Source organism: Callithrix jacchus, chromosome 4 (assembly GCF_049354715.1).
Source record: "Callithrix jacchus isolate 240 chromosome 4, calJac240_pri, whole genome shotgun sequence".
In the NCBI taxonomy this organism is placed as follows: domain Eukaryota; kingdom Metazoa; phylum Chordata; class Mammalia; order Primates; family Cebidae; genus Callithrix; species Callithrix jacchus.
In genome coordinates, this window is record NC_133505.1 from 19,611,814 (window position 1) to 19,639,126 (window position 27,313).

At 39.1% G+C, this 27,313-nt stretch overlaps 1 protein-coding gene across 1 annotated transcript in view; it reads right to left on the minus strand.

Moving 5' to 3' along the window:
- The window catches only part of SYCP2L (synaptonemal complex protein 2 like), a 110,414-nt gene that overhangs the window by 27,358 nt on the left and 55,743 nt on the right, over positions 1 to 27,313 (minus strand). Inside the window, exons 22-25 of the mRNA XM_054254652.2 lie at positions 24,445 to 24,518; positions 24,220 to 24,289; positions 8,223 to 8,324; positions 6,830 to 6,936 (exon numbers count right to left, since the gene is read on the minus strand). Of these exons, the coding sequence (XP_054110627.2) occupies positions 6,830 to 6,936; positions 8,223 to 8,324; positions 24,220 to 24,289; positions 24,445 to 24,518 (353 nt within the window). The remainder of the gene's footprint in view (positions 1 to 6,829; positions 6,937 to 8,222; positions 8,325 to 24,219; positions 24,290 to 24,444; positions 24,519 to 27,313) is intronic.

Genomic DNA, 27,313 nt, shown 5'->3' on the forward strand with positions numbered 1-27,313 from the left:
TCCTGAGCAACATAGCAAGACCTCATCTCTAAAAAAAATTTTTTTTAATTAGCCAGGTGTGGTGGCATGCACCCACAGTCCCAGCTACTCAGGAGGCAACAGAACAAGATACTGTTTCCAAAAAACTAAAAACAAATGTGTTATATATTTAAGGTATACACATGATCAATATACAGATACATTGTCAAATGATTACCACATGCCAAGCTTGGTGGCTCACACCTGTAATCTCAGAACTTAGGGAGGCCAAGGCAGATCAACCACTTGAGCCCAGATGTTTGAGACCAGCCTATGTAACATAGTGAGATCTTGTTTCTACTTTTAAAAAAATTTCGGGTGTTTTCCTCCTTTTTGCGCTGGTTTCTTCCCATCTTTGTGGATTTATCCACCTGTCGTCTGAGTAGTTGCTTACTTTTCGATTGGGTCTCTGAGTGGATGCCCAGATTGTTGATGATGAGGTCTTTCTGTTATTTGGTTTTCCTTCTACCAGTCTAGCCCCTCTGCTATACGACTGCTGAGGTCCACTCCAGGCCCTGCTTGTCTGGGGTACACCTGTAGCAGCTGCATAACGGTGAGGGATGCTACCAGTTTCTTCTTCTGCTATCTTTGTCCCAGAATGGTGCCCGCCTAATGTCAGTCTGATCAGTCCTTTTTGAGGTGACTCTGGATATACAGGGGTCAGGGAGCTGCTTGAGGAGACAGTCTGTACTTCATAGGAGCTCAAGTGCTGAGCTGTGAGCTCCATTGTTCATTCAGGGCTGTTAGGCAGGTGCATTTAATTCTGCTGCAGCACAACTCTTAGAACCCCTTTTTTACCTCAGATGCTCTGTCTTGGGGGGCTTGGGGCTTTCTTTATGAGTGTCCGTAGCACTATCCTGCCCAGCTAGGAGGCAGTCTAGTCACTATTTGCCTGCCGAGGCTCCGCCCTGCTGTTGTGGTGTGGGCCCTGTTGCTGCGGGCTCTGCCCTGCAGCCGCGGGCCCCATGGCAGGCTCCGCCCTGCTGCCACCAGCTCTGCCCTGCAGCTCGCCTCCTACAAAGGACCAAAATGCCTCACCAGCAAGGGAACAAAGCTGGATGGAGAATGACTGTGACAAAATGATAGAATTAGACTTCAGAAGGTGGGTAATGAAAAACTTCTGTGAGCTAAAAGAACATGTTCTAAATCAATGCAAAGAAACTAAGAACCTTGAAAAAAGATTTTAAAAAAGATTCGAGGAAATGATAACAAGAATGGATAACTTAGAGAGGAATATGAATGAATTGAAGGAGCTGAAAAACACAATACGAGAACTTCGCGAAGCATGCACAAGTTTCAACAGCTGAATTGACCAAGCAGAAGAAAGAATACCAGAAGTCAAAGATCAACTCAATGAAATAAAACGAGAAACCAAGATTAGAGAAAAAAGCGCAAAAAGGAATGAACAAAGTCTCCAAGAAACGTGGGACTATGTGAAGAGACCTAACCTACGTTTGATAGGTGTACCAGAATGTGACGAAGAGAATGATTCCAAGCTGGAAAATACTCTTCAGGATATTATCCAGGAAAATTTCCCCTGCCTAGCAAGGCAAGCCAACTCTCAAATTCAGGAAATACAGAGAACATCACAAAGATACTCCGCAAGAAGAGCAGCCCCAAGGCACATAATCGTCAGATTAAACAGGGTTGAATTAAAGGAGAAAATACTAAGGGCAGCCAGAGAGAAAGGTCGGGTCATCCACAAAGGGAAGGCCATCAGACTCACAGCAGATCTCTTGGCAGAAACTCTACAAGTCAGAAGAGAGTGGGGGCCAATATTCAACATCCTTAAAGAAAAGAACTTTGAACCAAGAATTTCATATCCAGCCAAACTGAGCTTCGTAAGTGAAGGAAAAATAAAAACCTTTGCGAACAAGCAAGTACTCAGAGATTTTGTCACCACCAGGCCTGCTTTACAAGAGCTCCTGAAAGAGGCACTACACATAGAAAGGAATAACCAGTACCAGCCATTCCAAAATCACACTAAATGCTAAAGAGCATCAACATAATGAAGAATCTACATCAACTAACGGGTAAAATAGCCAGCTAGCATCAAAATGGCAGTATCAAATTCACACATAACAATATTAACCCTAAATATAAATGGACTAAATGCACCAATCAAAAGACACAGACTGGATAAAAAAAACAAAACCCATCAGTGTGCTGTATCCAGGAAACCCATCTCACATGCAAGGATACACAATGGCTCAAAATAAAGGGATGGAGGAAGATTTACCAAGCAAATGGAGAGCAAAAAAAAGCAGGAGTTGCAATTCTCATCTCTGATAAAATAGACTTTAAAGCAACAAAGATCAAAAGAGACAAAGAAGGTCATTACATACTGGTAAAAGGATCGATACAACAAGAAGAGCTAATGATCCTAAACATATATGGACCCAATACAGGAGCACCCAGATACATAAGGCAAGTTCTTAATGACTTACAAAGAGACTTAGACTCCCACACAACAATAGTGGGAGACTTTAACACTCCACTGTCAATATTAGACAGATCAACCAGACAGAAAATCAACAAGGATATCCAGGGCTTGAACTCAGGCCTGGAACAAGCAAACCTGATAGACATTTACAAAATTCTCCACCCCAAAGCCACAGAATATACATTCTTCTCAGCACCACATCACACCTACTCTAAAATTGACCACATAATTGGAAGTAAAGCACTCCTCAGCAAATACAAAACAACTGAAATCATAACAAACAGTCTCTCAGACCATAGTGCAATCAAGTTAGAACTCAGAATTCAGAAACCAACTCAGAACTGCACAGCTTCATGAAAAATGAACAACTGGCTCTTGAATGTTGACTGGATAAACAATGAAATGAAGACAGAAATAAAGAAGTTCTTCAAAACCAATGAGAACGAAGACACAACATGCCAGAATCTCTGGGACACATTTAAAGCAGTCTCTAGAGGAAAATATATAGCAGTAAGTGCCCATATGAGGAGAATGGAGAGATCCAAAATTGACACCCTATCGTCAAAATTGAAAGAGCTAGAGGTGCAAGATCAAAAAAACTCAAAACCTAGCAGAAGACAAGAAATAACTAAGATCAGAGCAGAACTGAAGGAGATAGACACACGAAAAACCCTTCAAAAAATCAATAAATTCAAGAGCTGGTTTTTTGAAAAGATCAACAAAATAGACAAACCACTAACCAGATTGATAGAAAAGAGAGAACAACCAAATAGATGCAATAAAAAATGATAAAGGGGAAATCACCACAGATTCCACAGAAATTCAAACCATCATCAGAGAATATTACAAACAACTCTATGCACATAAACTAGTAAACCTGGAAGAAATGGATCAATTCCTGGACTCCTGTGTCCTCCCAAGCCTAAACCAGGAGGAAGCTGAAACTATGAATAGACCAATAACAAGGTCAGAAGTCGAGGCAGCAATTAAGAGCCTACCACACAAAAAAAGCCCAGGTCCAGATGGGTTCACAGCCGAATTCTACCAGACACACAAAGAGGAGCTGGTACCATTCCTTCTGAAACTATTCCAAATAATCCAAAAAGAGGGAATCCTTCCCAAATCATTTTATGAGACCAACATCATCCTGGTACCAAAACCCGGCAGAGACCCAACAAGAAAAGAAAACTGCAGGCCAATAGCCATGATGAACATAGATTCAAAAATCTTCAATAAAATATTGGCAAGCTGATTGCAACAGCAAATCAAAAAACTTATCCATCATGATCAAGTAGGATTCATCCCAGGGATGCAAGGCTGGTTCAACATATGCAAGTTTATAAACATAATTCACCACATAAACAGAACCAAAAACAAAAACCACATGATCATCTCAATTGACGCAGAGAAGGCATTCGACAAAATTCAACAGCCCTTTATGCTAAAAACCCTCAATAAACTCGGTATCGATGGAACGTATCTCAAAGTAATAAAAGCTATTTACAACAAACCAACAGCCAATATCCTACTGAATGGGCAAAAACTGGAAGCATTCCCTTTGAAATCTGGCACTAGACAAGGATGCCCTCTTTCACCACTCCTATTCAATATAGTACTGGAAGTTCTAGCCACGGCAATCAGGCAAGAAAAGGAAATAAAGGGTATTCAAATAGGAAAGGAGGAAGCCAAATTGTCTCTATTTGCAGATGACATGATAGTATACCTAGAAGACCCCATCACCTCAGCCCCAAAACTCCTGAAACTGATAAGCAACTTCAGCAAAGTCTCAGGATATAAAATCAATGTGCAAAAATCACAAGCATTCCTATACACCAACAACAGACTTAAAGAGAGCCAAATCAAGAACGAATTGCCATTCACAATTGCTACAAAAAGAATAAAATACCTAGGAATACAACTAACAAGGAATGTAAGGGACCTCTTCAAGGAAAACTACAAAACACTGCTCCACAAAATAAGAGAGGACACAAACAGATGGAGAAACATTCCATGTTCATGGTTAGGAAGAATTAATATCATGAAAATGGCTATGCTGCCGAAGGTAATTTACAGAATCAATGCTATCCCCATCAAACTACCATTGACTTTCTTCACAGAACTGGAAAAAACCACCATGAACTTCATATGGAACCAAAAGAGAGCCCGCATAGCCACGTCAATTCTAAGCAAAAAGAACACACCGGCGGGCATCACACTACTGGATTTCAAACTATACTACAAGGCTACAGTAATCAAAACAGCATGGTAGTGGTAACAAAACAGAGATATAGACCAATGGAACAAAACAGAGGCATCGGAGGCAGCACAACATATCTACAACCATACAATCTTTGATAAACCTGACAAAAACAAGCAATGGGGAAAGGATTCCCTGTTTAATAAATGGTGTTGGGAAAACTGGCTAGCCATGTGCAGAAAGCAGAAACCGGACCCCTTCCTGACACCTTACACTAAAATTAACTCCAGATGGATTAAAGACTTAAACATAAGACCTGGCACCATAAAAACCCTAGAAGAAAATCTAGGCAAAACCATTCAGGACATAGGAATAGGCAAGGACTTTATGACCAAAACACCAAAAGCACTGGCAACAAAAGCCAAAATAGACAAATGGGACCTAATGAAACTCCACAGCTTCTGCACAGCAAAAGAAACAGTCACTAGAGTGAATCGGCAACCAACAGAATGGGAAAAAATTTTTGCAGTTTACCCATTTGACAAAGGGCTGATATCCAGAATTTACAAAGAACTCAAACAGATTTACAGGAAAAAACAAGCCCATTCAAAAATGGGCAAAGGATATGAACAGACACTTTACAAAAGAAGACATATATGAGGCCAAAAATCATATGAAAAAATGCTCATCACTGGTCATTAGAGAGTTGCCAATCAAAACCACATTGAGATACCATCTCACGCCAGTTAGAATTGCGATCATTAAAAAATCTGGAGACAACAGATGCTGGAGAGGATGTGGAGAAAAAGGAACACTTTTACACTGTTGGTGGGAGTGTAAATTAGTTCAACCATTGGGAAGACAGTGTGGCGATTCCTCAAGGCCTTAGAAATACAAATTCCATTTGACCCAGCAATCCCATTACTGGGTATATATCCAAAGGACTATAAATCATTCTACTATAAGGACACATGCACACGAATGTTCATTGCAGCACTGTTTCCAATAGCAAAGACCTGGAACCAACCCAAATGCCCATCAATGATAGACTGGATTGGGAAAATGTGGCATATATACACCATGGAATATTATGCAGCAATCAGAAATGATGAGCTCATGTCATTTGTAGGGACATGGATGAATCTGGAGAACATCATTCTCAGCAAACTGACACAAGAACAGAAAATGAAATACTGCATATTCTCACTCATAGGAGGGTGATGAAAAATGAGAACACATGGACACAGGGAGGGGAGTACTAAACACTGGGGTCTATTGGGGGGAAAAGGGGAGGGCCAGCCGGGGTGGGGAGCTGGGGAGGGATAGCCTGGGGAAAAATGACAAATGTGGGTGAAGGGGAGAAAGGAAGCAAAACACACTGCCATGTGTGTACCTATGCAACTGTCTTGCACGTTCTGCACATGTACCCCAAAACCTAAAATGCAATTAAAAAAATTTTTTTCTTTTTTTTTTTTTGTGACTGAGTCTTGCTCTGTCGCCAGGCAGGAGTGCAATGGCATGATCTCAGCTCACTATAACCTCCGTCACCTCCTGGGTTCAATCAATTCTTCTGCCTCGGCTTCCCAAGTAGCTGGGACTACAGGCACACGCCACCATGCCTGGCTAATTTTTGTATTATTAGTAGAGATGGGGTTTCATCATATTGGCCAGGCTGGTCTCGAACTCGCCACCTTTTGATCCACCCACCTTGGCCTCCCAAAATGTTGGGATTACAGGTGTGAGCCACCGTGCCCAGCCAAAAACCTTTTTTTTTTTTAAATTATTATCACAATGAAGCAAATTAACATATTCATTTATCCCACATAATTACCTTCTTGGGGGGGCGGTAGGACTTAAGATACACTCTTAAGATATACCTAGCAAATATCAAGTATACAGTACATTATTACTAACTGTAGTCACCATGCTGTATGTTAGGTCTCCAGAACTTACTAACTTGTAACTGAAAGTCTGTACGCTCTGTTCATCATCTCCCATTTCCCCTACTCCTGACCCCTGGTAATCACCCTTCTACTTTGTTTCTGAGTTCACCTTTTTTTTTTAATCTCACATATAAATGAGACCATGTGGTACTGTCTGGCTTATTTCACTTAGCATAATGTCCTCCAGACTTATAACAACCTTGTGTTTTAAGTTTCATGGACAATTACCTCGGATTTTCTTCTGAGTTCTCTAGTGAAGTCTTCCAAGGTTGACAGAATGGCAGAACCATTCAAGTTCTCTGGCACAACTTCTAGGGATGAAGTAGAAATGCCTTCTGGAAAACAAAAATAAAACACTGAAGAAAACTAACAAAGTGCTCAATTCATCAGTTGCCCAGAGGATGAGTTAGTTGGAAGCACAGACACGAACCGTGGAAGCCCCGCTGACTGCCCGGCCACGATCCCACTCTCTGGCAAGTGCTCATTTCATCAAAACCTTCCCTGAGCTTTAAATCAGGGTAACTGACATTTTGTCTAAGAAGCAGGCCAAGGTGTTGGTAAGAGGTTCTAAGGAAGACATATGGCTAGGGTATTTCTCTGGGGCACCCTGGTGTAACCACTTCTGGATTCCAGTCTTCAGAGGGCTTGCAAGGGGTCTGGTGCTGTCCTGAGGGATTTGCATGCATCAACTCTTTTAATTCTCATGAAAATTGTGTGAATTAGGTACCATCAGGATTCCTGTTTAACAGAGCATGCTTAAGTTGTGCGAGTTCAGCCAGCAGCTCCAGGATTCAAATCCAGGCTGTCTGGAATCAATGCTTTGTTTTATTTTGTTTTGAGACAGAGATTCGCTCTTGTTGCCCAGGCTGGAGTGCAATGGCGCGATCTTGGCTCACCGCAACCTCTCCTCCCAGGTTCAAGTGATTCTCCTGCCTCAGCCTCCTGAGTAGCTGGAATTCCAGGCATGCGCCACCACGCTCAGCTAATTTTGTACTTTTAGTAGAGATGCGGTTTCTCCATGTTGGTCAGGCTGGCTTCGAACTCCTGACCTCAGGTGATCTACCCACCTTGGCCTCCCAAAGTGCTGGGATTACAGGTGTGAGCCACTGTGCCCGGCCCTGGAATCACTGCTTTCTAATCCGTTGTGTTAGAGCCCTCTGTTTCAAAATGTGTGGTACCATTTGTCAAAAGGCCAGCCTCAAACATGCAGACATTCCAGATCATTCTTAATCAGCATAGATTATGTATTTCTAACACAAAAATTTGGTTAATAGCTATCAACTATATCAGAGACCTATAACTTTAGATCTGCACCAAGCATTTCTCCATCCATCTAACCTTAAATTTCAGTGCAGCCTCCCTCACTTCCCTTGGGCCCTGAAACTGCCAGAAGGAACTTAAGAGGAAGAAATAACAATGCCAGGGGATAATGGCACTTGCTTTTATCTATAATTTCTGCAACAATTTACTTGTCTCTGAAAGTACAGAAAGCTTCATTGTAGGATTTTGCAGCTACTCGGATCTTGAAACTATACCTCCCTTGTAATTCATGTTGGTACATCCTGTGCTGACCCATTTCTCCCACTCCTACTTGAACCACAGACTGGGTGCATGACGTTACCTGCCAACATTCTTTCTTCTGTTACTGAGAAAGAGGATCCCGGAGCAACCGCTTCTTCCAATCTTGATTGTTTTGACTTGGCAAAACTACCTTCTAGTACGTCTAAAGGCAAACAGAGCACATTTCCTTTTGACCCAAAATTACCTTGTTCATTTTTTGGCAGTTAATATCTACCCTTGACGAGTAGCAACTGAAGCTTGTCCCCTGCCCGTGGCTAAAGAGTTATCATTTGGTGCACTGACTAGGCACAGCCCAAGTCATCAAACCGCAATGTCTACTGATACTGAACATGGGAACAGGCATCCCTTTGATGAGCTCAGTCACGTTTAGGAACACTCTGCTTAGCACAGACCACTCACTAAGCAAAGTGTTCCTAAGTGAAGCATAATGGTAGACATGAAAACAATGATCGCAGGGCTCTGAGCAAAACAGCAAGACATCAAGGTTTCTCTCTCCGCCACAATACCCTTAGTTATGATATCATCTGACCCCTCCTGTTTTGTCACATGCCCATCTAGTTGCTGTTGATTTTTCTCTCTGAAAGTTCTGGAATCCAATTTCACTAATTCATTCCATGAATATGTGAATGTTACTAAGTGCAAGAGACAGGGCGATGCAGCTGGTGGACAGTGAGAGGTAAAGGGGCAAGCGACCCTGCCTCCACTCTGCTCCTGCTATCCTGGTCTCCTTGTAGTTCCTTGGACATCCCAGGCACATTCTCACCTCAAGGCCTTTGCACTTGAGACAGAATCCTTCTGACCAGAGCACGTCCCCCATAGATCTGCACCAAGGATTTCTTCATCCATCCAACCTTAAATTTCAGTGCAGCCTCCCTCACTTCCCAGCTTAATCTTCTTCTCAGCCTTTATTACATACAACATACTACATGTTTTACTTGTCCTTTATCACATACAACATACTACATGTTTACTTGTCCATCGTCTGTCTCCCACACTAGAGGGTAAAGTCCAATAAGGGCAGGCATTTTGTTTTCTGCACTACCATATCCTTGATACCTACAGAAGTGTCTGGCACATAGTAGACACTCAATAAACATTTGTTCAATAAATGAATAGATTAATACACAGAATACCCAAGCTCCTACATATAAAATATCCAATATGCCCAATGGAGATCTTAATACAGTTGGTAAGCGTTTATTTCAATTATCTTATTCTAATTCTCCCAGTGGTGAGGGTAGAGAAACATCACAAGCTTTAGAGAGCCAAATATCCACTGTGTAAACAGACAAATACAAATTAATACATTTAGCATTTTAAGATCAGATAAAACTATCTTTTGGAGGAAGCTATGAATATACAAATTTGGGGGGAAAAAGAAAATGATAAATGAGAGCAGTAAGAAATACCAATTGAGAGAGAGAAGGGAAAATCCCAGAGCAGAAAGGACTAAACTGGTAGTAATAGTAACTAGTAACAACTATTACGGACAGACCTCATGGGAACACCCTAGTTTGTATTTTCCAATAGTATTTTCATAAACTGAAAAATTCATTAGAGATTACATTCTCACTCTGCAGAACTGAGAAAATGTTAGACAAAGTGAACTCCAAGTTTCTCTTCCAAGAATCATAGGTCAGTATGTTCAGTTCTTTGTCCTCCATTTTAAAGTTTCACTTCCTTTAGTTTCAGTAAACAACCTTTTCCACCAGTTCCAATCAGTAGTTCACATCTGTTCCCCTGGTCCCCTGCTCCAGTCACCTGCTTTGACCTAGGTCATCCCTGGCTACCTGCTCTGACCTGTCCTGTAACTGTCCTTCCCTCCAAACTACCCACCCCGCCACTCTGGCTCTTACCCCTGCTGCCTTTAAAATAGCCAATCGGAATTAGACTAGACTGTGCAGTCTAACCCTAGCCAATAGGGGAACATCACAGCAATAGGGGCTACCTCCATCAGGAATAAGAACTCCTTCCCATCCCTTGTCCAGGTGTGCGCTCACCATTGTTACATCTGTGAGCCGCACCCTTCTATAGAAGTAAATTGCCTTGCTGAGGAAATTTATATTCAAGTGCTACTTCTTTTACAGCACTGAAAATTTACATATAACAAAAAGAAACAGCCAATATCTAGCGTCTCTGTAATAGAAAAGAAACGCATTAAGTAATGCTCTTATTTGTGAGGGGCACCTTATAGGTGCCAGTACCTCTTTTTTCCCATTGCACTTAGGTGTGTTCCTTTGTTTAGAAGGTTTGGATGGATATTTTCTGGGGGGATCCCATTATTTCAAGGGCAAAAATTTTTAAAAATAATAATGAATAAAAAAAGCCCAATTACAACTCTATCTTCTTCTTTCAGCCTCAAGGCAAACAATACTCATGTTTGCATCTTCCATGGTATCTATACCCCAGTCAGGGCTAAAAGAAACCACTTAAAAAGGATTCCACCTAGGCTGGGTGTGGTGACTCATGCCTGTAATCCCAGTCCTTTGGGAGGCTGAGACAGGTGGATCACGAAGTCAGGAGACCGACTATCCTGGCCCACATGGTGAAACCCCAACTGTACTAAAAATACACAAAATTAGCTGGGCATGGTGGCACGCACCTGTAGTCCCAGCTGCTCGGGTGGTTAAGGCAGAAGAATTGCTTCAACCTAGGAGGTAGAGGCTGCAGTGAGCCAAGATCACGCCACCACACTCTAGCCTGGTGACAAAGCAAGACTCAATCTTAAAAAAATAAAATTCCACCTGGCCTCAATTGGGCAGTGATCAACAATCACAGTGTTTCTTTTCCTTACTGCCTATTCTGCCTCTTCTGGAACTTACTTTCTCTTGGTGGCAAATTTGTAGCAACAGCCCAAAGCATGGCCTTGAATTTCAATGTTCCACCCCCATGCGTACCTGGGGTGAAGCAAGGCATCTGTCAGCACAGATACTACCTACATCCACCAAACACAGAAATCCAGGAGCATCGTGTAAATAACCTGGTCAGCCCTTGAATGAATGACACAGAATTTGTGAACCTACTAACAAGGGATCATCCAGATGGATGACTTCAGGGACATGGAAATCACTCGACTTTTAGAAACCTCCATTGTAGTGGCAGTGCTGGTAAAGTTCTCAACCTGTACCAAAGGCATGGATGGCTTCCCAGAGAGCACAGGCTCCTGCAAAGGAACCCACACTTTGTCAGGAGAGGCTGCAGGTCTTAAGTGATGGTCTGGGCTCAGTTTAGTTTTCACGGTAACCAAATGCCACTTTTCACTAGCAGGTTTCAACGTTCTCATAAAAGAGTTAAAACTACATACACAAAACACCTCAGAAATAAACACAAACGTAGTCAAGTCATCTTAAAAGAAGGTGAAATCCGTGTGTGTATGTTGGTGGCTGTACGGGGGTGTGTTCTTGCTCTCCCAAGAACCCAGCTTTCCTCATTTCCACGAAAAGTGCAGACTTGTACAATCTGAGAGCTTCTGAACTTACCTTGGGTGGCTGACTGGGCACAAGTTTCAGTGAACGTGTGTGTGGCATCTGTGTTGTATTTTTCAACTTAGAAAACTTCTGATAAAAACAGTGTTTAATGTCAGAACAGAACCAATCCTATGGTGAACAGCCAAGTTCCCCTAAGTTAAGGCATTTTTCGAAACCTTGCTCTGAAGTGACACCCTGTGGTAAACAATGATAAGGCCAACAGTCTTTACTGAGCAAGAACAGAATCTATGGAGAGATCCTCCACGTGGTTTTCACAGCGCTTTCCCAATGCAAGTACTTTGTTTACTTTACCGATGTTTATTAAGTGCTAAGAGTATGACAATTTAAAGACTATCTTAACTGTTGAATTGCTCAGTCTGATGGGGACTAGTAAATATCTTTTGTATAGATTAATGCAATTAAAAATGGATAACTCTCAGGTGCAGTGGTTCACGACTGTAATTCCAGCACTTTGAGAGACCAAGACAGGCAGATCACTTGAGGTCAGGAGTTTGAGACCAGCCTGGCCAACATGGTGGAACACCATCTCTACTAAAAAAGAAAATATATATATATTTTTATTTTTTATATTTATATTTATAAATATTTATAGTTTCATCATTACATGTTGGGTTATAAATATAAACTATATTTATAGTTTCATCATTACATGTTGGGTTTTTTCGTTTTGTTTGTTTCTTTTGAGACAGGGTCTTGCTCAGTCACCCAGGCTGGAATGCAGTGGCATGATCACAGCTCACTGCAGTCTCGTCCTCCCAAGCTCAAGCACTTCCATGTCAGCCTCCAGAGCAGCTGGGAACACAGGCACATGCCACCATGCCTGGCTAGTGTTTTTGTAATTTTTGTAGAAACAGGGTCTCACTATGTTGCCCAGGCTGGTCTTGAACTCCTGGGCTCAAGCAATCTTCCTGTCTTGGCCTCCCAGAGTGCTGGGATTACAGGCATAAGCTATCATGTCCAACCCTAAATGTTGGGTTTTCTACATTTCTTACTCCATTCCCTTGACAAATAGTTATGGAGTGCATCTATATGCCAGGCACCGAGCTAGGAAAGAGCTATCCTCCTGACTCCTACCTGATTCTGGAGGCCTCTCCAAGAAAGTAGATGAGGGCAAAATACCGTATCTTAAAGGCATCCTCTGGCTGGGTGTGGTGGCTCACACCTGTAATCCCAGCACTTTGGGAGGCTGAGGTGACAGATTGCTTGAGCCCAAGAGTTCAAGATCAGTCTGGACAATGTGGTGAATCCCTGTCTCTACAAAAGTTACAAAAATTAGCTGGGTGTGGTGGTGTCCCTGTAGTCCCACCTACTTGGGAGACTGAGGTAGGAGGATCACTTGAGCTTGGGAGATCGAAGGCTGCAGCAACCTGAAATTGCATCACTGCACTCCAGCCTGGGTGAGAGAGTAAGACCCTGGTCTCAACACCACCACCACCACCACCACCACCACCACCACCACCGCCACCATCTTTCTTGTTTATAGCTGTGGGAGGATAATACATCGAAAGCTCCAGGGTAAACACTAAAACACAAGCTGATACGACTCTTAGGGGTTGACAGAAATAGTAATAATTTTTAAAAATACAAGCTGACACTTGGTGAGGCTGCTTTAGGAATCAGTAGGACACCTGAGATGTTTTAAAGGTCACTGCTATTTCTAAAGGAAATAATCTGGGCATCTCTTTTAGGGGAAAGTATAGCTGTCCCATGTGGCTAAAAACTCCAGTACCTGATGCAATGACATGAAAAAAAAAAATAGTGTTCTATTATACGTATTTTAGTCATCCAAAAATAGAGAGGAAGATAGACATTAGTAGTATTTTTTCAAAGATTTCATGATTTTAGTTACTTTTCTTAACTAAATCCTATACCCTACACACTATAAAAAGAAGTGTGAGCCTTTAAGTAGGGGGTTCTAGTTTTTTTTTTTAAGAAGATAGCTCTTCTAAGAAATGCTGATGTTCACTACAGTGGCAGCATCAGCAGCAAATGAGGAATAAGTGTTTATTGCACATCGTCACATGCAGCCTCACATCAGTATCTCACCAAATCATCACAGTTCAGTGACGCTCCCTTCCACCAGCTAATGTAGTCGCTTCAGAGGAACTCTACAAAATGCTGGGCACAGCTGGCTGGCTAATACCTGCTCTTCTCCGGCCAGCGCAGGCTCCTGTCTTGCCTGGTCTTGAGATCAGCCTCACATCAAGGGCCCCATGGAAGCCAGAGAAGGTAACAGGACCCTTTAAGGACATTGGTGGAATTTGTAATATTAAAACTTCAGGCCAGGTGCAATGGCTTACACCTGTAATCCCAGCACTTTGGGAGGCCGAGGTGGGCAGATCATCTGAGGTTGGGAGTTTGAGACCAGCCTGACCAACATGGAGAAACCCCATCTCTACTAAAAATACAAAATTAGCTGGGCGTGGTAGTGCCTGTCTGTAATCCCAGCTACTTGGGAGGCTAAGGCAGGAGAATCGTTGGAATTGGGGAGGTGGAGGTTGCGGTGAGCCAAGATCATGCCACTGTACTCCAGGCTGGGCAACAGGAGTGAAACTCCGTCTCAAAACAAAACTTCAAAATACTGCACCCCTAAACCGATGTGGCCCCCGGCAAGCACACTGGGCATGGAGGCTGAGAGATAACTCCTGGCCCTGCCAAGACAGAAGGAGGCTATCAGGCAATTGCTCTCTTCTTGGCTTTACTGGCCTCTCACAAGCCTGAGCCCTCCTTCACTGATGTCTCAATGCAGCCATCTCTCGACAAGACCACTTCCCCGTGCCAGCTGCCTGAGTCCCTGTCTCTATTTGAGGGTCCGTCTAACACAAGTCTCTTCTCTCCTGGCTTCTGTTGGAGCGCTGGAAAAGAGGCTCTAGTTAAGGGAAGGGCTCCTGCTGATCACACTACAAAAAGACAAGACCGTTTGGACCTTAGGCTGTATTTTTCAAAAGAAACATAAATCCTCTAATGAAAATGCTAAAAATATTTTTTAAAGTAATTCAGGCAAAAAGAACAAAGGGACAGTGATACCCATAGGAAAGACGCAAAAAGGAATTGTGAGCAAAATGATTAAATCTGGGTGTAAGTCTAATAAAACACTGAGTAAAGTAACACCAACAAAAAAATTTTTATGAATTAAAAAAAAAAACTAGAGAAGCAGCTAAATGGTCAGAAGAACAAGTATGGCACAGAACACTCATGAATTTGGATAGTGTTCAGTCACAAGGCAAGTCCAGTTGAGCCGTAATATAAGCCCCAGTAAACTCTAAACAAACAAGATTGTACAGACTGTGTTTCTCTGACCATGTTACAGAAAGTTAGCAAAAGGTAACTACTGCTGTTTGGGTTATGGCAAAAAAATTAACTTGAAACTTTTAAAAGTGTACATGTTAAAATTTCTAGGGTTAATTTTAGAACTAGGAATATATATAACTAAATAATAATATAACTAGATAATATGGAGAAATATATATAACTTTCAAACTAGGAAAAAGGGAAATGATTAAAAATTATAAATCTAAATGAAAGCAAGAGCAGAAAGAATAAAAGGATGGGACTGGGACAAAGACAAGAAAATTCAGTCCAAATATATCAATGGAAGCACAATGGATTAATTGATCCTATTAAAAGAAATTGTCAGATGAGATTTTTTTAAATCCAGGTATAAGCTCTTTATGTGATAGCCAGCAATTCACAAGGATTGAAAAAAAAAAAAAAAGATTGAAAGTTAAATAATGGGGAAAGAAATGTATCAGGTAAGTATTAGCCAAAAAGAAAACTAGTGTTACTTTATTTATATAAACTACGTTAAAAGAATTACTAGTGATGAAGAGTCACTTCCTGATGCATCTAGTACCACTGACTCAAAACATATAAAATAGAACAAAGGGAAATAGATAAGTACATACAGAACACTCATGAAATCTGGATACAGTTTTCAGCCATAAGGCAAGACCAATTAGGCTTTCATGTAAACCTCAGTAAATTCAAAAGGAACATTGTACAGACTGTTTCTCAGGTCATGTTGCAAAAAGTTAGCAATAAGTAATCAAAGTATCCCATATGCTTGGAAACTATATTAAATTTTACTAAATAACTGGGTTTTTTAAAAGCACATAAAAAGCAGGAACTACTAGGCATTGATGGCAACAAAAGCACATATCAAAATGTGATATAGCCAAAGCATTTAGGAAAAATGCATTTATCAAGAAAACAAAAAGGTTAAAAACAAATGAGTATTTAACTCAAAAGCTGGAAAAAAAGCATCAGAATAAGCCCAAAGAGATTTAAAAAATAAAAATAAAAAAGAGCAGATAACAACAGAAGAGAAAATAACAGAAATAAAAACAGAGAAGAGTAAGAAACCAAAAGACTGATTCTTTTAAAGATGAGTTAGGAGGACCTCTAGTAAAACTTATCAAGAGTAAAAGCAAGTGCACAATAAAAAGGAAAAAGTGCACAACAAATGAGCAAGTGCACAATAAAAAGGAAACAACTACAATGATTAAAATTAAATTAAATATTAAGAAGCACACTAAAAAATATCAACACTAAGAGGGACATTCCCTGGAAAAATACCTAATTCCAAAACTGACCCAAGAAGAAATAGAGAACCTGAGTATATCCGTAGCTATTAAAGAAATTGAAATAACAACATTTTTCCATCTCCCAAATTCCCAGATAATTTTCAAACTTTTAAAAAATGGTTACTTTTTATTGCATATAAACTTTTCCAGAAAGAGAGCTGCCCAGGCTTCATCCACAGGCTAGTGTGACACTGATTCCAATGCCAGATAATCACAGTAGGAGAAAAGTCCAGGTTTGTTCCACTCATGAATGTAGACGTAAAGCTCATTAATAGGGTATTCACTAAATAAGTATAACAATGTATTTTTTAAAAAAAACATACCACAATCAAATGAGGTTTATACCAGGAACAAAAGTATGGCAGAATAACATAATAGCTACCAATGTAATTTGCCATATTAATAAGCAAAAGAACTGCCTTATCCTTCTATTCTCTGTTTCTATGAATTGTATTTTTTTAAATCCTACATAAGTAAAACTATGCAGCACTGGTCTTTCTGTGTTTGGCTTCTTTCACTTCGCATAGAAGGGTGGTTATGAGGAATCAAGAGCTTGGGAAAATGGGGAGATGTTGGTCAAAGGGCATAAACTTTCAGTTATTAAATGAGTAAGTTCTAGAGACCTGAGATACAGAATGACGACTATAGCTAATAATAATGTATATGTAATTGAAACTGGCTAAGAGAGTAGATCTTTATTGTTAACAGACTCATGCGCACACTCAAAAGATAACTCTGTGAGGGAATATGCAAATTAGCTTGGTTACGGTCATCATTTCACAATGCATATGCATAACAAAATATCACATTACATACATTAAATATATACAATTTTTATTTGCCAATTATGCCTCAATAAAGCTGGAGGGAAAAAATAAACCAAAGGAGAAAATTTATTTCATTATCTCAGTTGATGCAGAAAAATGTGTTTCATAAAGTTCAATAAAAATGCGTTTCATAAAGTTCAATACTTATTTATGATTTTTTTAAACTCAGAGCAAATTATGAGTACAAAGGAATTTCTTTAATCTGGTAGAAATTCTATACCAAAAATCTACCACAAACATTTTACTTAACAGAGAAACTTTAGATGTATTTGCTGTAAGATCAGGGAAAAGACAAGATGTAGATTTTCACTGCTATGTTTAAGACACACTAAAGATACTGGCCAATGCTATGAAAGACGAAAAATAAGAGATGCGAGTATCAGAAGGGAAGAAATAATCTATCATTTTTTTTTTTTTTTGCAGATAATAGAATCATCTACTTAGAACAACCAAGAGAACCAACAGATAAATTATTTGACCTAATAAGAGTTCAGCAAGGTTGCCAGATACAAGGTTATTTTATAAAAATCAACAGTATTGCTCTGCTTTAACAATAACAAATTTTAAAATAATAGTAACAAAATCATAAATATCTAGGAATTACCCAAAAAATACACAAGCCCTTCATAGAGAAAACTTTAAAACTTGATAAAGGACACAGACAATGACACAGATCAATGGAGAGACATTTTATACTCTTGTGTGAATGGTTTAGTATTTTAAAGGTGTCACTTCTCTTCAAATTAACTTATATATTTAATGTAATTTCTATCAAACTTCCAGTATACTTAAGTAACTTGATCAACTTAGTCTAAATTTATATGAAAAAATTAAAAGTCCCTTGAACAAATAAAGTCAACTTTGAAAAAGAGTGAAGAAGATAAACTACTCTACTTAAACAAAGAAAGTCCAGCTTAAAAATATCGTCGGGGAGTAGGCAGAGAAATAAAAAATATAATAAACACTCAATGATAGGACTAATATTAGATACTAGTGAATAGGTAGTTGTGAAAAACATGAAATTATCTAGCATGCAAATAAAGCAAAGGGATAAAAAATACATAGCCATGGTTAAAAGATGTGGAATCTAGTTGGAGTTCAAGAAGGAAAAAGAAGAATGAGCCAAAAGCAACATTTGAGATAATGGCTGAGAATTTTCCAGAACCGATGAAAGATATGTCACATATTCCAGATTCCCTACAAATGCCAAGGAAGATAAACAAAAAGATCCTATTTAGATAAATTTTAATAAGTAGAACATTACCGAGGATAAATGAAAAAAATCTTATATATATTCAGAAGAAAAAAAGGGCAAATTACCTTTGAAAAGTGACTGGTAAATTGACAGTTAAATTTTCATGAGGAAGACTGGAAAAAAAAAGCAATGGAATAATTTCTTTGACGTATGATAGAAAAAAAATCTGCCAATATAATATTCTTCACCCAGTAAAATTGAATTCAAAAAAGAGGGTTGAATGTGCATTTTCATCACGCAAAAATTCAACCTCAAGTTTTAAAATTAAGAACACCAACACATTATGTGGTTGGGATAGGCCAATGGAATTCAAGGATCCTAAGTCTATGTAATCTGGAGGAAAAGTAACATTGTAGAATAAATTTAGGCTTAGAAATTTACACATTATGATTTCTAAGTTAATCAGTAAATGAAAAAAGAAATACAGTATATAACCACAAATGAGTAGAGGTAAAAATACAATAAAAAATACTTAGGCAAAATGAAAAGAATGAGAGAAAGGAAACAGAATGGTTGGAGCACACAGAAAGTACAAAACAAATTGGTAGCTGTAATCCAAATATAGGGGTGAGTACATAAAATGTAAATGGACAAAATACTCCAGTTAAAAGACATACTATGAAATGAGGGGCAAGGAAGTCCAACTATAGGCTGTTTACAAGTAACATAAATAACATTAGGAGACACATACACATACGTCAGTCATAAAAAGATTTTTAGAAATTATACCATGCAAATTCTAAACAAAAGAAATAAACTCAATACAGAGAACACCACAAAGATATTCCTCAAGAAAACCAACCCCAAGGCACGTAATCATTAGATTCACCAAGATCGAAACGAAGGAGAAAATATTAAGGGCAGCCAGAGAGAAAGATCAAGTCACCCATAAAGGTAAGCCTATTAGGCTTACAGCAGATCTCTCAATGGAAACCCTACAAGCTAGAAGAGAGTGGGGGCCAATATTCAATATACTTAATCAACAGAACTTTCAGCCCAGAATTTCATATCCGGCCAATTTAAGCTTTACATTTGAAGGACAAATAAAATCTTTTAGGAACAAGCAAGTACTCAGAGATTTTATTACCACCAGGCCTGCTTTACAAGAACTTCTAAAAGAAGCATTATACACAGAAAGGAACAACCAGTATGACCCTTTCTAAAAATACACCAAAAAGTAAAGAGCATTAACATAAAGAAGAATTTTTATCAACGAAAGGACAAAATAGCCAGTTAATAACAAATGGCAGCAACCCTAAATTTAAATCGGCGAAATCTCCCAATCAAAAGATACAGACAAAATCTAACGGTATATCCAAAGATATACATAGACTCAAAATAAAGGGTTGGAAAAAAAAAAACCAAAAACGTACCAACCAAATGGAGAGCAAAAATAAATAAATAAGAAGCAGGAGTTGCAATTTTCACATTTGACAAAATAGATTTCAAAGCTACAAGGATACAAGGGTAAAAGGATTAATGTAATAATAAGAGATCTTAACACCCAGATACATAAGACCCATAATGAGATTTAGATTCAACGAGACAACAAATTGATAACGATATCCGGGACTGGAACTAAGATCCAGAACAAATAAACTCAATAGAGCTCTCCATTTTAAACACACAAAATATACATTATCCACAAAATCTAACGATATATCTGAAGATATACAAAGACTCAAAACAAGGGGATGGAAAAAAACTCACCAACCAAATGGAGAGCAAAAATAAATAAATAAAAAGCAGGAGTTGCAATTCTCACACTTAATAAAATAGATTTCAAAGCTACAAGGATGCAAGGGTAAAAGGATTAATGTAACAATAAGAGATCTTAACACCCAGATACATAAGACACATAATGAGATTTAGATTCAACGAGACAACAAATTGATAACGATATCCAGGACTTGAACTCAGAGCCAGAACAAATAAACACAATAGAGGTCTCCATTTTAAACACATAAAATATGCATTAACCACTTTAAACACTCAAAATATTGATTGGCCATTATTGAAACCCATTTTAGGAATGAAGTAATATTCCTTTTTCCCTCTTTTTCTTTTTTTCCCCTTCTTTAAAAAAATAAATAAATAAAAAATAAAAATAAAAATAAAAAAAAAGAAGAAATAAACTTCAAGACAAAAACATGACTAGATATAGGGGTCATCACTTCATAATAATAAAAGTTTTAATATGTCATAAGATAAATATACAATAAGGTAGCTATTTTACTTTCATCTAAAGATTTACTCTTTTTTTTTTTCTTTTTTTTTTAGATGGAGTCTCACCCTGTCACCCAGGCTGGAGGGCAGTGGCGCAATCTCAGCTCACTGCAACCTCTGTCTCCTGGGTTCAAGTGATTCTCCTGCCTCAGCTTCCCAAGTAGCTGGGATTATAGGTGTGTGCCACCACACCTGGCTAATTTTTGTATTTTTAGTAGAGATGGGGTTTCACCACGTTTGGCCAGGCTGGTCTTAAACTCCTGACCTCAGATGATCTGCTCACCTCAGCCTCCCAAAGTGCTGGGATTACAGGCATGAGCCACCGCACCCAGCCTGAAGACTTAGTCTTTAGAAAAAGATTTATAGGAAGCAAAAATTGAACAGAACCAGAAGAAAAAAACTGGCAAATCTGCAATCATAATGAAAGGTTTTAATATGCTTCTCTCAGCACCTGACAGAATAAGCAGACTGTTTAAACAATAGTAAGACTGTAAGATTTGAAGAACATAGTTAAGAAAAGTGACATAATAAATATGCATATATAGAGACACTGCACCCAATGATTGTTAAATATGCTCTTTTAACCACAAATTAATTTTTTTTAAAAATTGACATATACTAAGCCAATTAAGTACATCTCAACATTTCAAAAGGTATAATCATATAGACTATGTTCTCTAGACACAATGCAGTCAAACTAGAAAATAATAACAAAAAGATAGCTAAAAGATGCTATGCTACTGAGAATTAACAAACATGTTTCTAACCACCATTTGGATCAATGAAGAAATCAAAATAAAAAATAATATTTCAGGCCAGACAGGGTGGCTTATCTCTGTAATCCCAACACTCTGGGAGGCCAAGGCAGGCAGATCACCTGAGGTCAGGAGTTCAAGACCAGCCTGGCCAACATGGCAAACCCCCGTTTCTACTAAAAATACAAAATTAGTCGGGCATGGTGGCACATGCCTGTAATCCCAACTACTCAGGAGGCTGAGGCAGGAGAATTGCTTGAACCTGGGACACAGGGGTTGCAGTGAGCTGAGATCACACCACTGCACTCTAGCCTGAGTCATAGAGCAAGACTGTCTTAAAAATACAACAATGAAAAATAATAAATAATATTTTAAATTAAATAATGACAAATACTATATATTATAATGTGTGGGATTCACCTAAAGCAGTACTTAGAGAGAAATGAATAGCATTAAGTGTAGTAATATAGGAAATAATATATGATAATGTCTTTTTGGAAGAGAAGATTTTTTTTTTTTTTTGAGACGGAGTTTCGCTGTTGTTACCCAGACTGGAGTGCAATGGCACGATCTCGGCTCACCGCAACCTCCGCCTTCTGGGTTCAAGCAATTCTCCTGCCTCAGCCTCCCGAGTAGCTGGGACTACAGGCGCGCACCACCATGCCCAGCTAATTTTTGTATTTTTAGTAGAGACGGGGTTTCACCTCGTTGACCAGGATGGTCTTGATCTCTTGACCTCGTGATCCACCCGCCTCAGCCTCCCAAAGTGCTGGGATTATAGGCGTGAGCCACCGCGCCCGGCCTGGAAGAGAAGAATTTCATATGACTAAAGAGAAAAGTGATGAATTAGAATTTGTTAAAATTAAAAGCTTTGGTTTATCAAAAAAGCAATCATAAACACATTATACAGAGAGAGAAGTATAGACCACACAGTGAAAGAAGATATTTACAAGCCACATAATCAAGGATGAGCGTCCAGAATGTATTACGAAGAATTCCTAGGAATCAATATAAGAAGATAATACTGTAGACAACTAGGCAAGACATGTTAGACACTACACAAAAGAGGAAATTCAAATGGCTAAAAAACACATAAAATTATGCTTCAATGAGGGATATGTGAATTAAAACCTCAGTGTCCACACACACATACATCAGAAATTTAAAATACCAAGTTGTTGGCAACAGGACTCTCATACACAGCTGGTGGGAAAGTAAAAGACACAATCGCTCTGAGAAAGCTTCGCATATGCAATTGTTAAAGGCACACACGTTCTATAATCCAGCAATTCTACTCCTAAAAATGTACCTAGACAAGGCTTTTAACATGTCTATCAGGAGAAATGTGCATGATTCTTCACAGTGGCATTATTTCTTACACCCCAAACTGCAAATATCCAAATATTCCACAACACTGGAATGGATTTCTAAATATGGTATTTTCATGTAACTGACTGCTAAATAGTAATGAAGAGAAATATACTTCATTTACATACATTAGCATGAATGGATCTCACAAACAATTGAGCAAAAGAAGCCATACAGAATATATACAGTATAATGTCATTTGTTTACATTTAAAATCAGATAAAACTGTATGTTATTTAGGAATACATATGGAGAAAGCAAAAGTATAAAGAGAAGTAACTGAAGAATTCTTACAAAAGTCCTAAGTCATTACCTTTATCAGAGCTGAAAGAAATTAATAAGCAATAATTTGGTGTGGAAGGATTCTAAGCCAATGGCAATTTTCTAGTTCTCAGTTTGAGCTGTGGTTACACAGATGTTCACTTTATAGTCATTCTTTAAACTGTACACATCTGACTATCTCTTCTGAAATATGGTATTTCTTATAATGTACAACTGAACAAAAAAGCAGAGATTCAGACATAAAATTAAGGTGAGGGCTGGCTGGGCGTGGTGTCTCACGCCTGCAATCCCAGCACTTTGGGAGGCCGAGGAAGACAGCTCACCTGAGGTCAGGAGTTCAAGACCAGCCTGGCCAACATTGAGAAACCCCATCTCTACTAAAAATACAAAAAAATTAGCTGGGTGTTGTGGCGATTGCCTGTAATCCCAGCTACGCAGGAGGCTGAGGCAAGAGAATAGCTTGAACCTGGGAGTTGGAGGTTGCAGTGAGCTGAGATCACATCATTGCACTCCAGCCTGGGTGACAGAGTAGGACTCCATCGCAAAAAGGGAGAGAGTGGGATGGGCTTCAGGTAAAGCACACCAGGATTTTGAAAGTAATAATAATGTGCTAATTCTAAAACTGGATAATGGTTCACAGATATTTGTTGCACTGATATTTTAAATATCCTACACATAACTAGTCTGATACTTTCGATATATAATTTTAAAAGTAAAGAAAAAACATGCAGTCAAGAAACATCATGAAGAGTAGAAGTATATTAACTCACTACATTATATTATATACAACATTGTGAACTAGCCTGGAAATCTTTATACCACTGTTAACATGAGTAAATGAACTCAGAAACTTTAATAACTTGACTACACAATGTTACAGAACATTTCTTATAAACTGCTAATGACCTACATACTTGAGAATGAAATATGCTCTGGATGAGATCCTTAGGACTGTATCCCCACTGTGCCCTCCTCTGAGGCTGGAGAGAAAGTGTGGCTGGCTGGTGGGATTTCGGTCCCAGGCTATACCTTCCTCGGCACAAGAGGTCCTGGTTCCCTATATGGAGCTCCGAGTTTTTCCTCTTAACCTTTACAAACATTTAAAACTAGTAAGTAGCTCACACTGCTCCCTCCATGCCTGGCAATAGTCACTGTGCAAAGTGACTTGATCTGCAATCTGAGTAACAGCTCAGCCTGCCAAAATCAGATTAATTTCATTTTATTCTAAAAAAAAAAATGTTCTAATCTCTCACCTGTGTCTTCCAAGTTTTGCAGCTTATGTTTGAAGCTAGTACTTTCTGTTAGCGATTCTTGGTTCACAATCTTAAAAACAAAACAGATCACAAATACATGTCTTTTATGGCAAAGCAAGAAACAAGTAGTGTTATATTACCCCATCAAAAGGAATAGCCAATGTGTTATGCAAATATGATTTTAATCCTGGAAAATCAGATGAATACCCAACACTTAAATAGTACCATAGAGAAGTTTTCTTCATCTTCTGAGTGTTCCAAGGAAGAGAGCTCGCTCAGTGGGTGAGGACCTTGCAGCTCTGGGCATTAGAGAGAAGTTTCAAGTGAATACATGCCAAGTAAAGCAGTAAGAATTCACTATCATTCTAGGTATTAAATCTCATCATCCAAAAAGGGGACACAGTTTTTTTTGTTTTGTTTTCCAGACAGAGTCTTGCTCTGTTGTCCAGGCTAGAGTACAATGGCACAATCTCGGCTCACTGCAACTTCCATCTCCCAGGTTCAAGCGATTCTCCTGCCTCAGCCTCCCGAGTAGCTGGGACTACAAGCACATGCCACCACACCTGGCTAATTTTTGTATTTTTAGTAGAGATACAGTTTCACAGTGTTAGTCAGGATGGTCTCAAACTCCTGACCTCATGATCTGCCCACCATGGCCTCCCAAAGTGCTGGTATTACAGGTATGAGCCACCACACCTGGCCAGGGGACACAGTTCTAAGTAAAACAAAAATCAATTGACTGTATCTTTCAGGATGTGAATGCTTATAAGGTTTGTACATCTGTAGGTAAGATTAACAGCCAGTTACTTCAAGCAGATTGACCCCTTAAAGAGCTGCTCATCTGACCTCAAATAACATGGGCAGGAATTCTTCCACCTCAACCTTGTGATTCTTCTCTTCCCTCCCTTGAACTCCCTCCCCTTATTGCCTCTTATTCTTTTTTTTTTTTTGATGACTTGATATACATATACATGGTATAATGATTATCACATTCAAATCAATGAACACACCCATCACTTCCTGCGCTGTATATTAGATAGATTCTCAGAACTTGTTCATGTTATGCCTGAAAGTTTATATCCTTCGAGGACCATCTCCTCTTTCCCTCACCTCCTAGCACCTGGCAAACACTGTTCTACTCTGTTTCTATGACTTTGGCTTTTTTACATTCTCTGTGAGATTATATAGTATTTGCCCCTTAGCGACTAGCTTATTTCACTTAACATAATGTCCTCCAGGTTTATCCGTGTTGTTGCATATGGCCTGATTTCCTTCTTTTTAAAGGCTCAATAGTATTCCACTGTTTATATATACCACGTTTTCTTTATTCATTCATCTACTGACTAATACTTAGGCTGACTCCATATCCTGGCTATTGTGAACAATGCTGCAATAAACATGGGAGTGCAGATATCTCTTCGAGATTTCGATTCTATCTCCTTGAGATAGATACATGGAAGTGGGACTGATGGCTTCACACAATTCTAACCTTTTGAGGAAACTACTGTTTTCCACAATGGTTGCATCAATTTCCATCCCCACCAAGAGTGTACAAGTGTTCCCTTCCCTCCATACCCTTGTCGACACTTGTTATCACTTGTCTTTTTGATAATAGCTATGCGGACAGGTGTGAGATACCACGTTATGGCTGTGATTTGCATTTCTCTAATGATTAGTGATGCTGACTACTTATCCCTCTTAGCCATTTGTGTATCTTTTTTGGAAAAATGTCCATTCAGCTCCTTTACCCATTTTAATTAGGTTGCATTCCCTTGTTACTGAGGTGTAGAAGTTATTTTGAATATTAACCCCTAAGCTATTATCAGATATATGATTTGCGAATATTTTCGTCCATTCTTCAGGTTGTCTTTCCATTTTACTGATTGCTTTCTTTGCTGTGCACAAGATTTTTAGTTTGACATAGTCCTATAAGTTTATTGTGTTGTACACAAAAACAATCATTGCTAAGGCCAATGTCAAAGAGCTGTTTCCCTATTTTTGTCTAGTAGTTGTACAGTTTTAGATCTTAAAGTCTTAATCCATTTTGAATTAATTTTTGTATATGGTGTAAGACAAAGGTCCAATTTCATTGTTTAGTATGTGGATATCCAGTTTTCCCAACACCATTTATTGAGGAGGCTTTCCTTTCCACAGCGTATATTCCTGGTGCCCTTGTGAAAGATTAAGTGGCCATATATGTGTAGGTTTATGTCTGGGCTCGATAATGTTATCTTGGCCTATGTGCCTGTCTCTGTGGCAGTACTAGACTATTTTGATTACTACAGTTTTTAAATATACTACGAAATCAGAAAGTGTGATGCTTCCAGATTTATTCCTCTTTCTCAAGACTTTTTTGGCTTTTTAGAGTCTTTTGTGGTTCCAAATAAATTTTAGGGTTGTTTTTTCTATTTCTGTGAAAAATGCCATTAGATATTTGATAGCGATTGAATCTGTATATCGCTTTGGATAATGAGGACATTTAACAATATTAATTCTTCTAATCCTCATACATAGGATATTTTTCCACTTGTGTCCTCTTTAATTCCAACGATGTCTTATAGTTTTCAGATTATGGGTCTTGTACCTCCTTGGTTATCTTTATGTGTTTTTTATAAGCTATTATAAATGAGATTTTCTTTCTTTCTTAGTTTGTTAGTGCCTACAAATGCAACTGATTTGTTTTTGTTTTGTTCCTTGTATTTTTTTTTTTTTCTGAGATGGAGTCTCCCTCTGTCACCCAGGCTGGAGTGCAGTGGTGCGATCTCAGCTCACTGCAATCTCCGCCTCCCAGGTTCAAAAGATTCTCCTCCCTCGGCCTCCTGAGTAGCTAGGATTTCAGGCACCTGCCACCATGCCTGGCTAATTTTGTATTTTTAGTAGAGATGGGGTTTTACCATCTTGGCCAGGCTGGTCTTGAACTCCTGACCTCGTGATCCACCCACCTTGGTCTCCCAAAGTGCTGGGATTACAGGTGTGAGCTACCACGCCTGGCTTCCTTTTACTCTTTAATGCTACATTTTTCTCTCTACTTTGTTCTTTTCCCTACTTATTTTCTTGCAGCGACAGCTACACTAACAGATCGTTATTGAAGTGC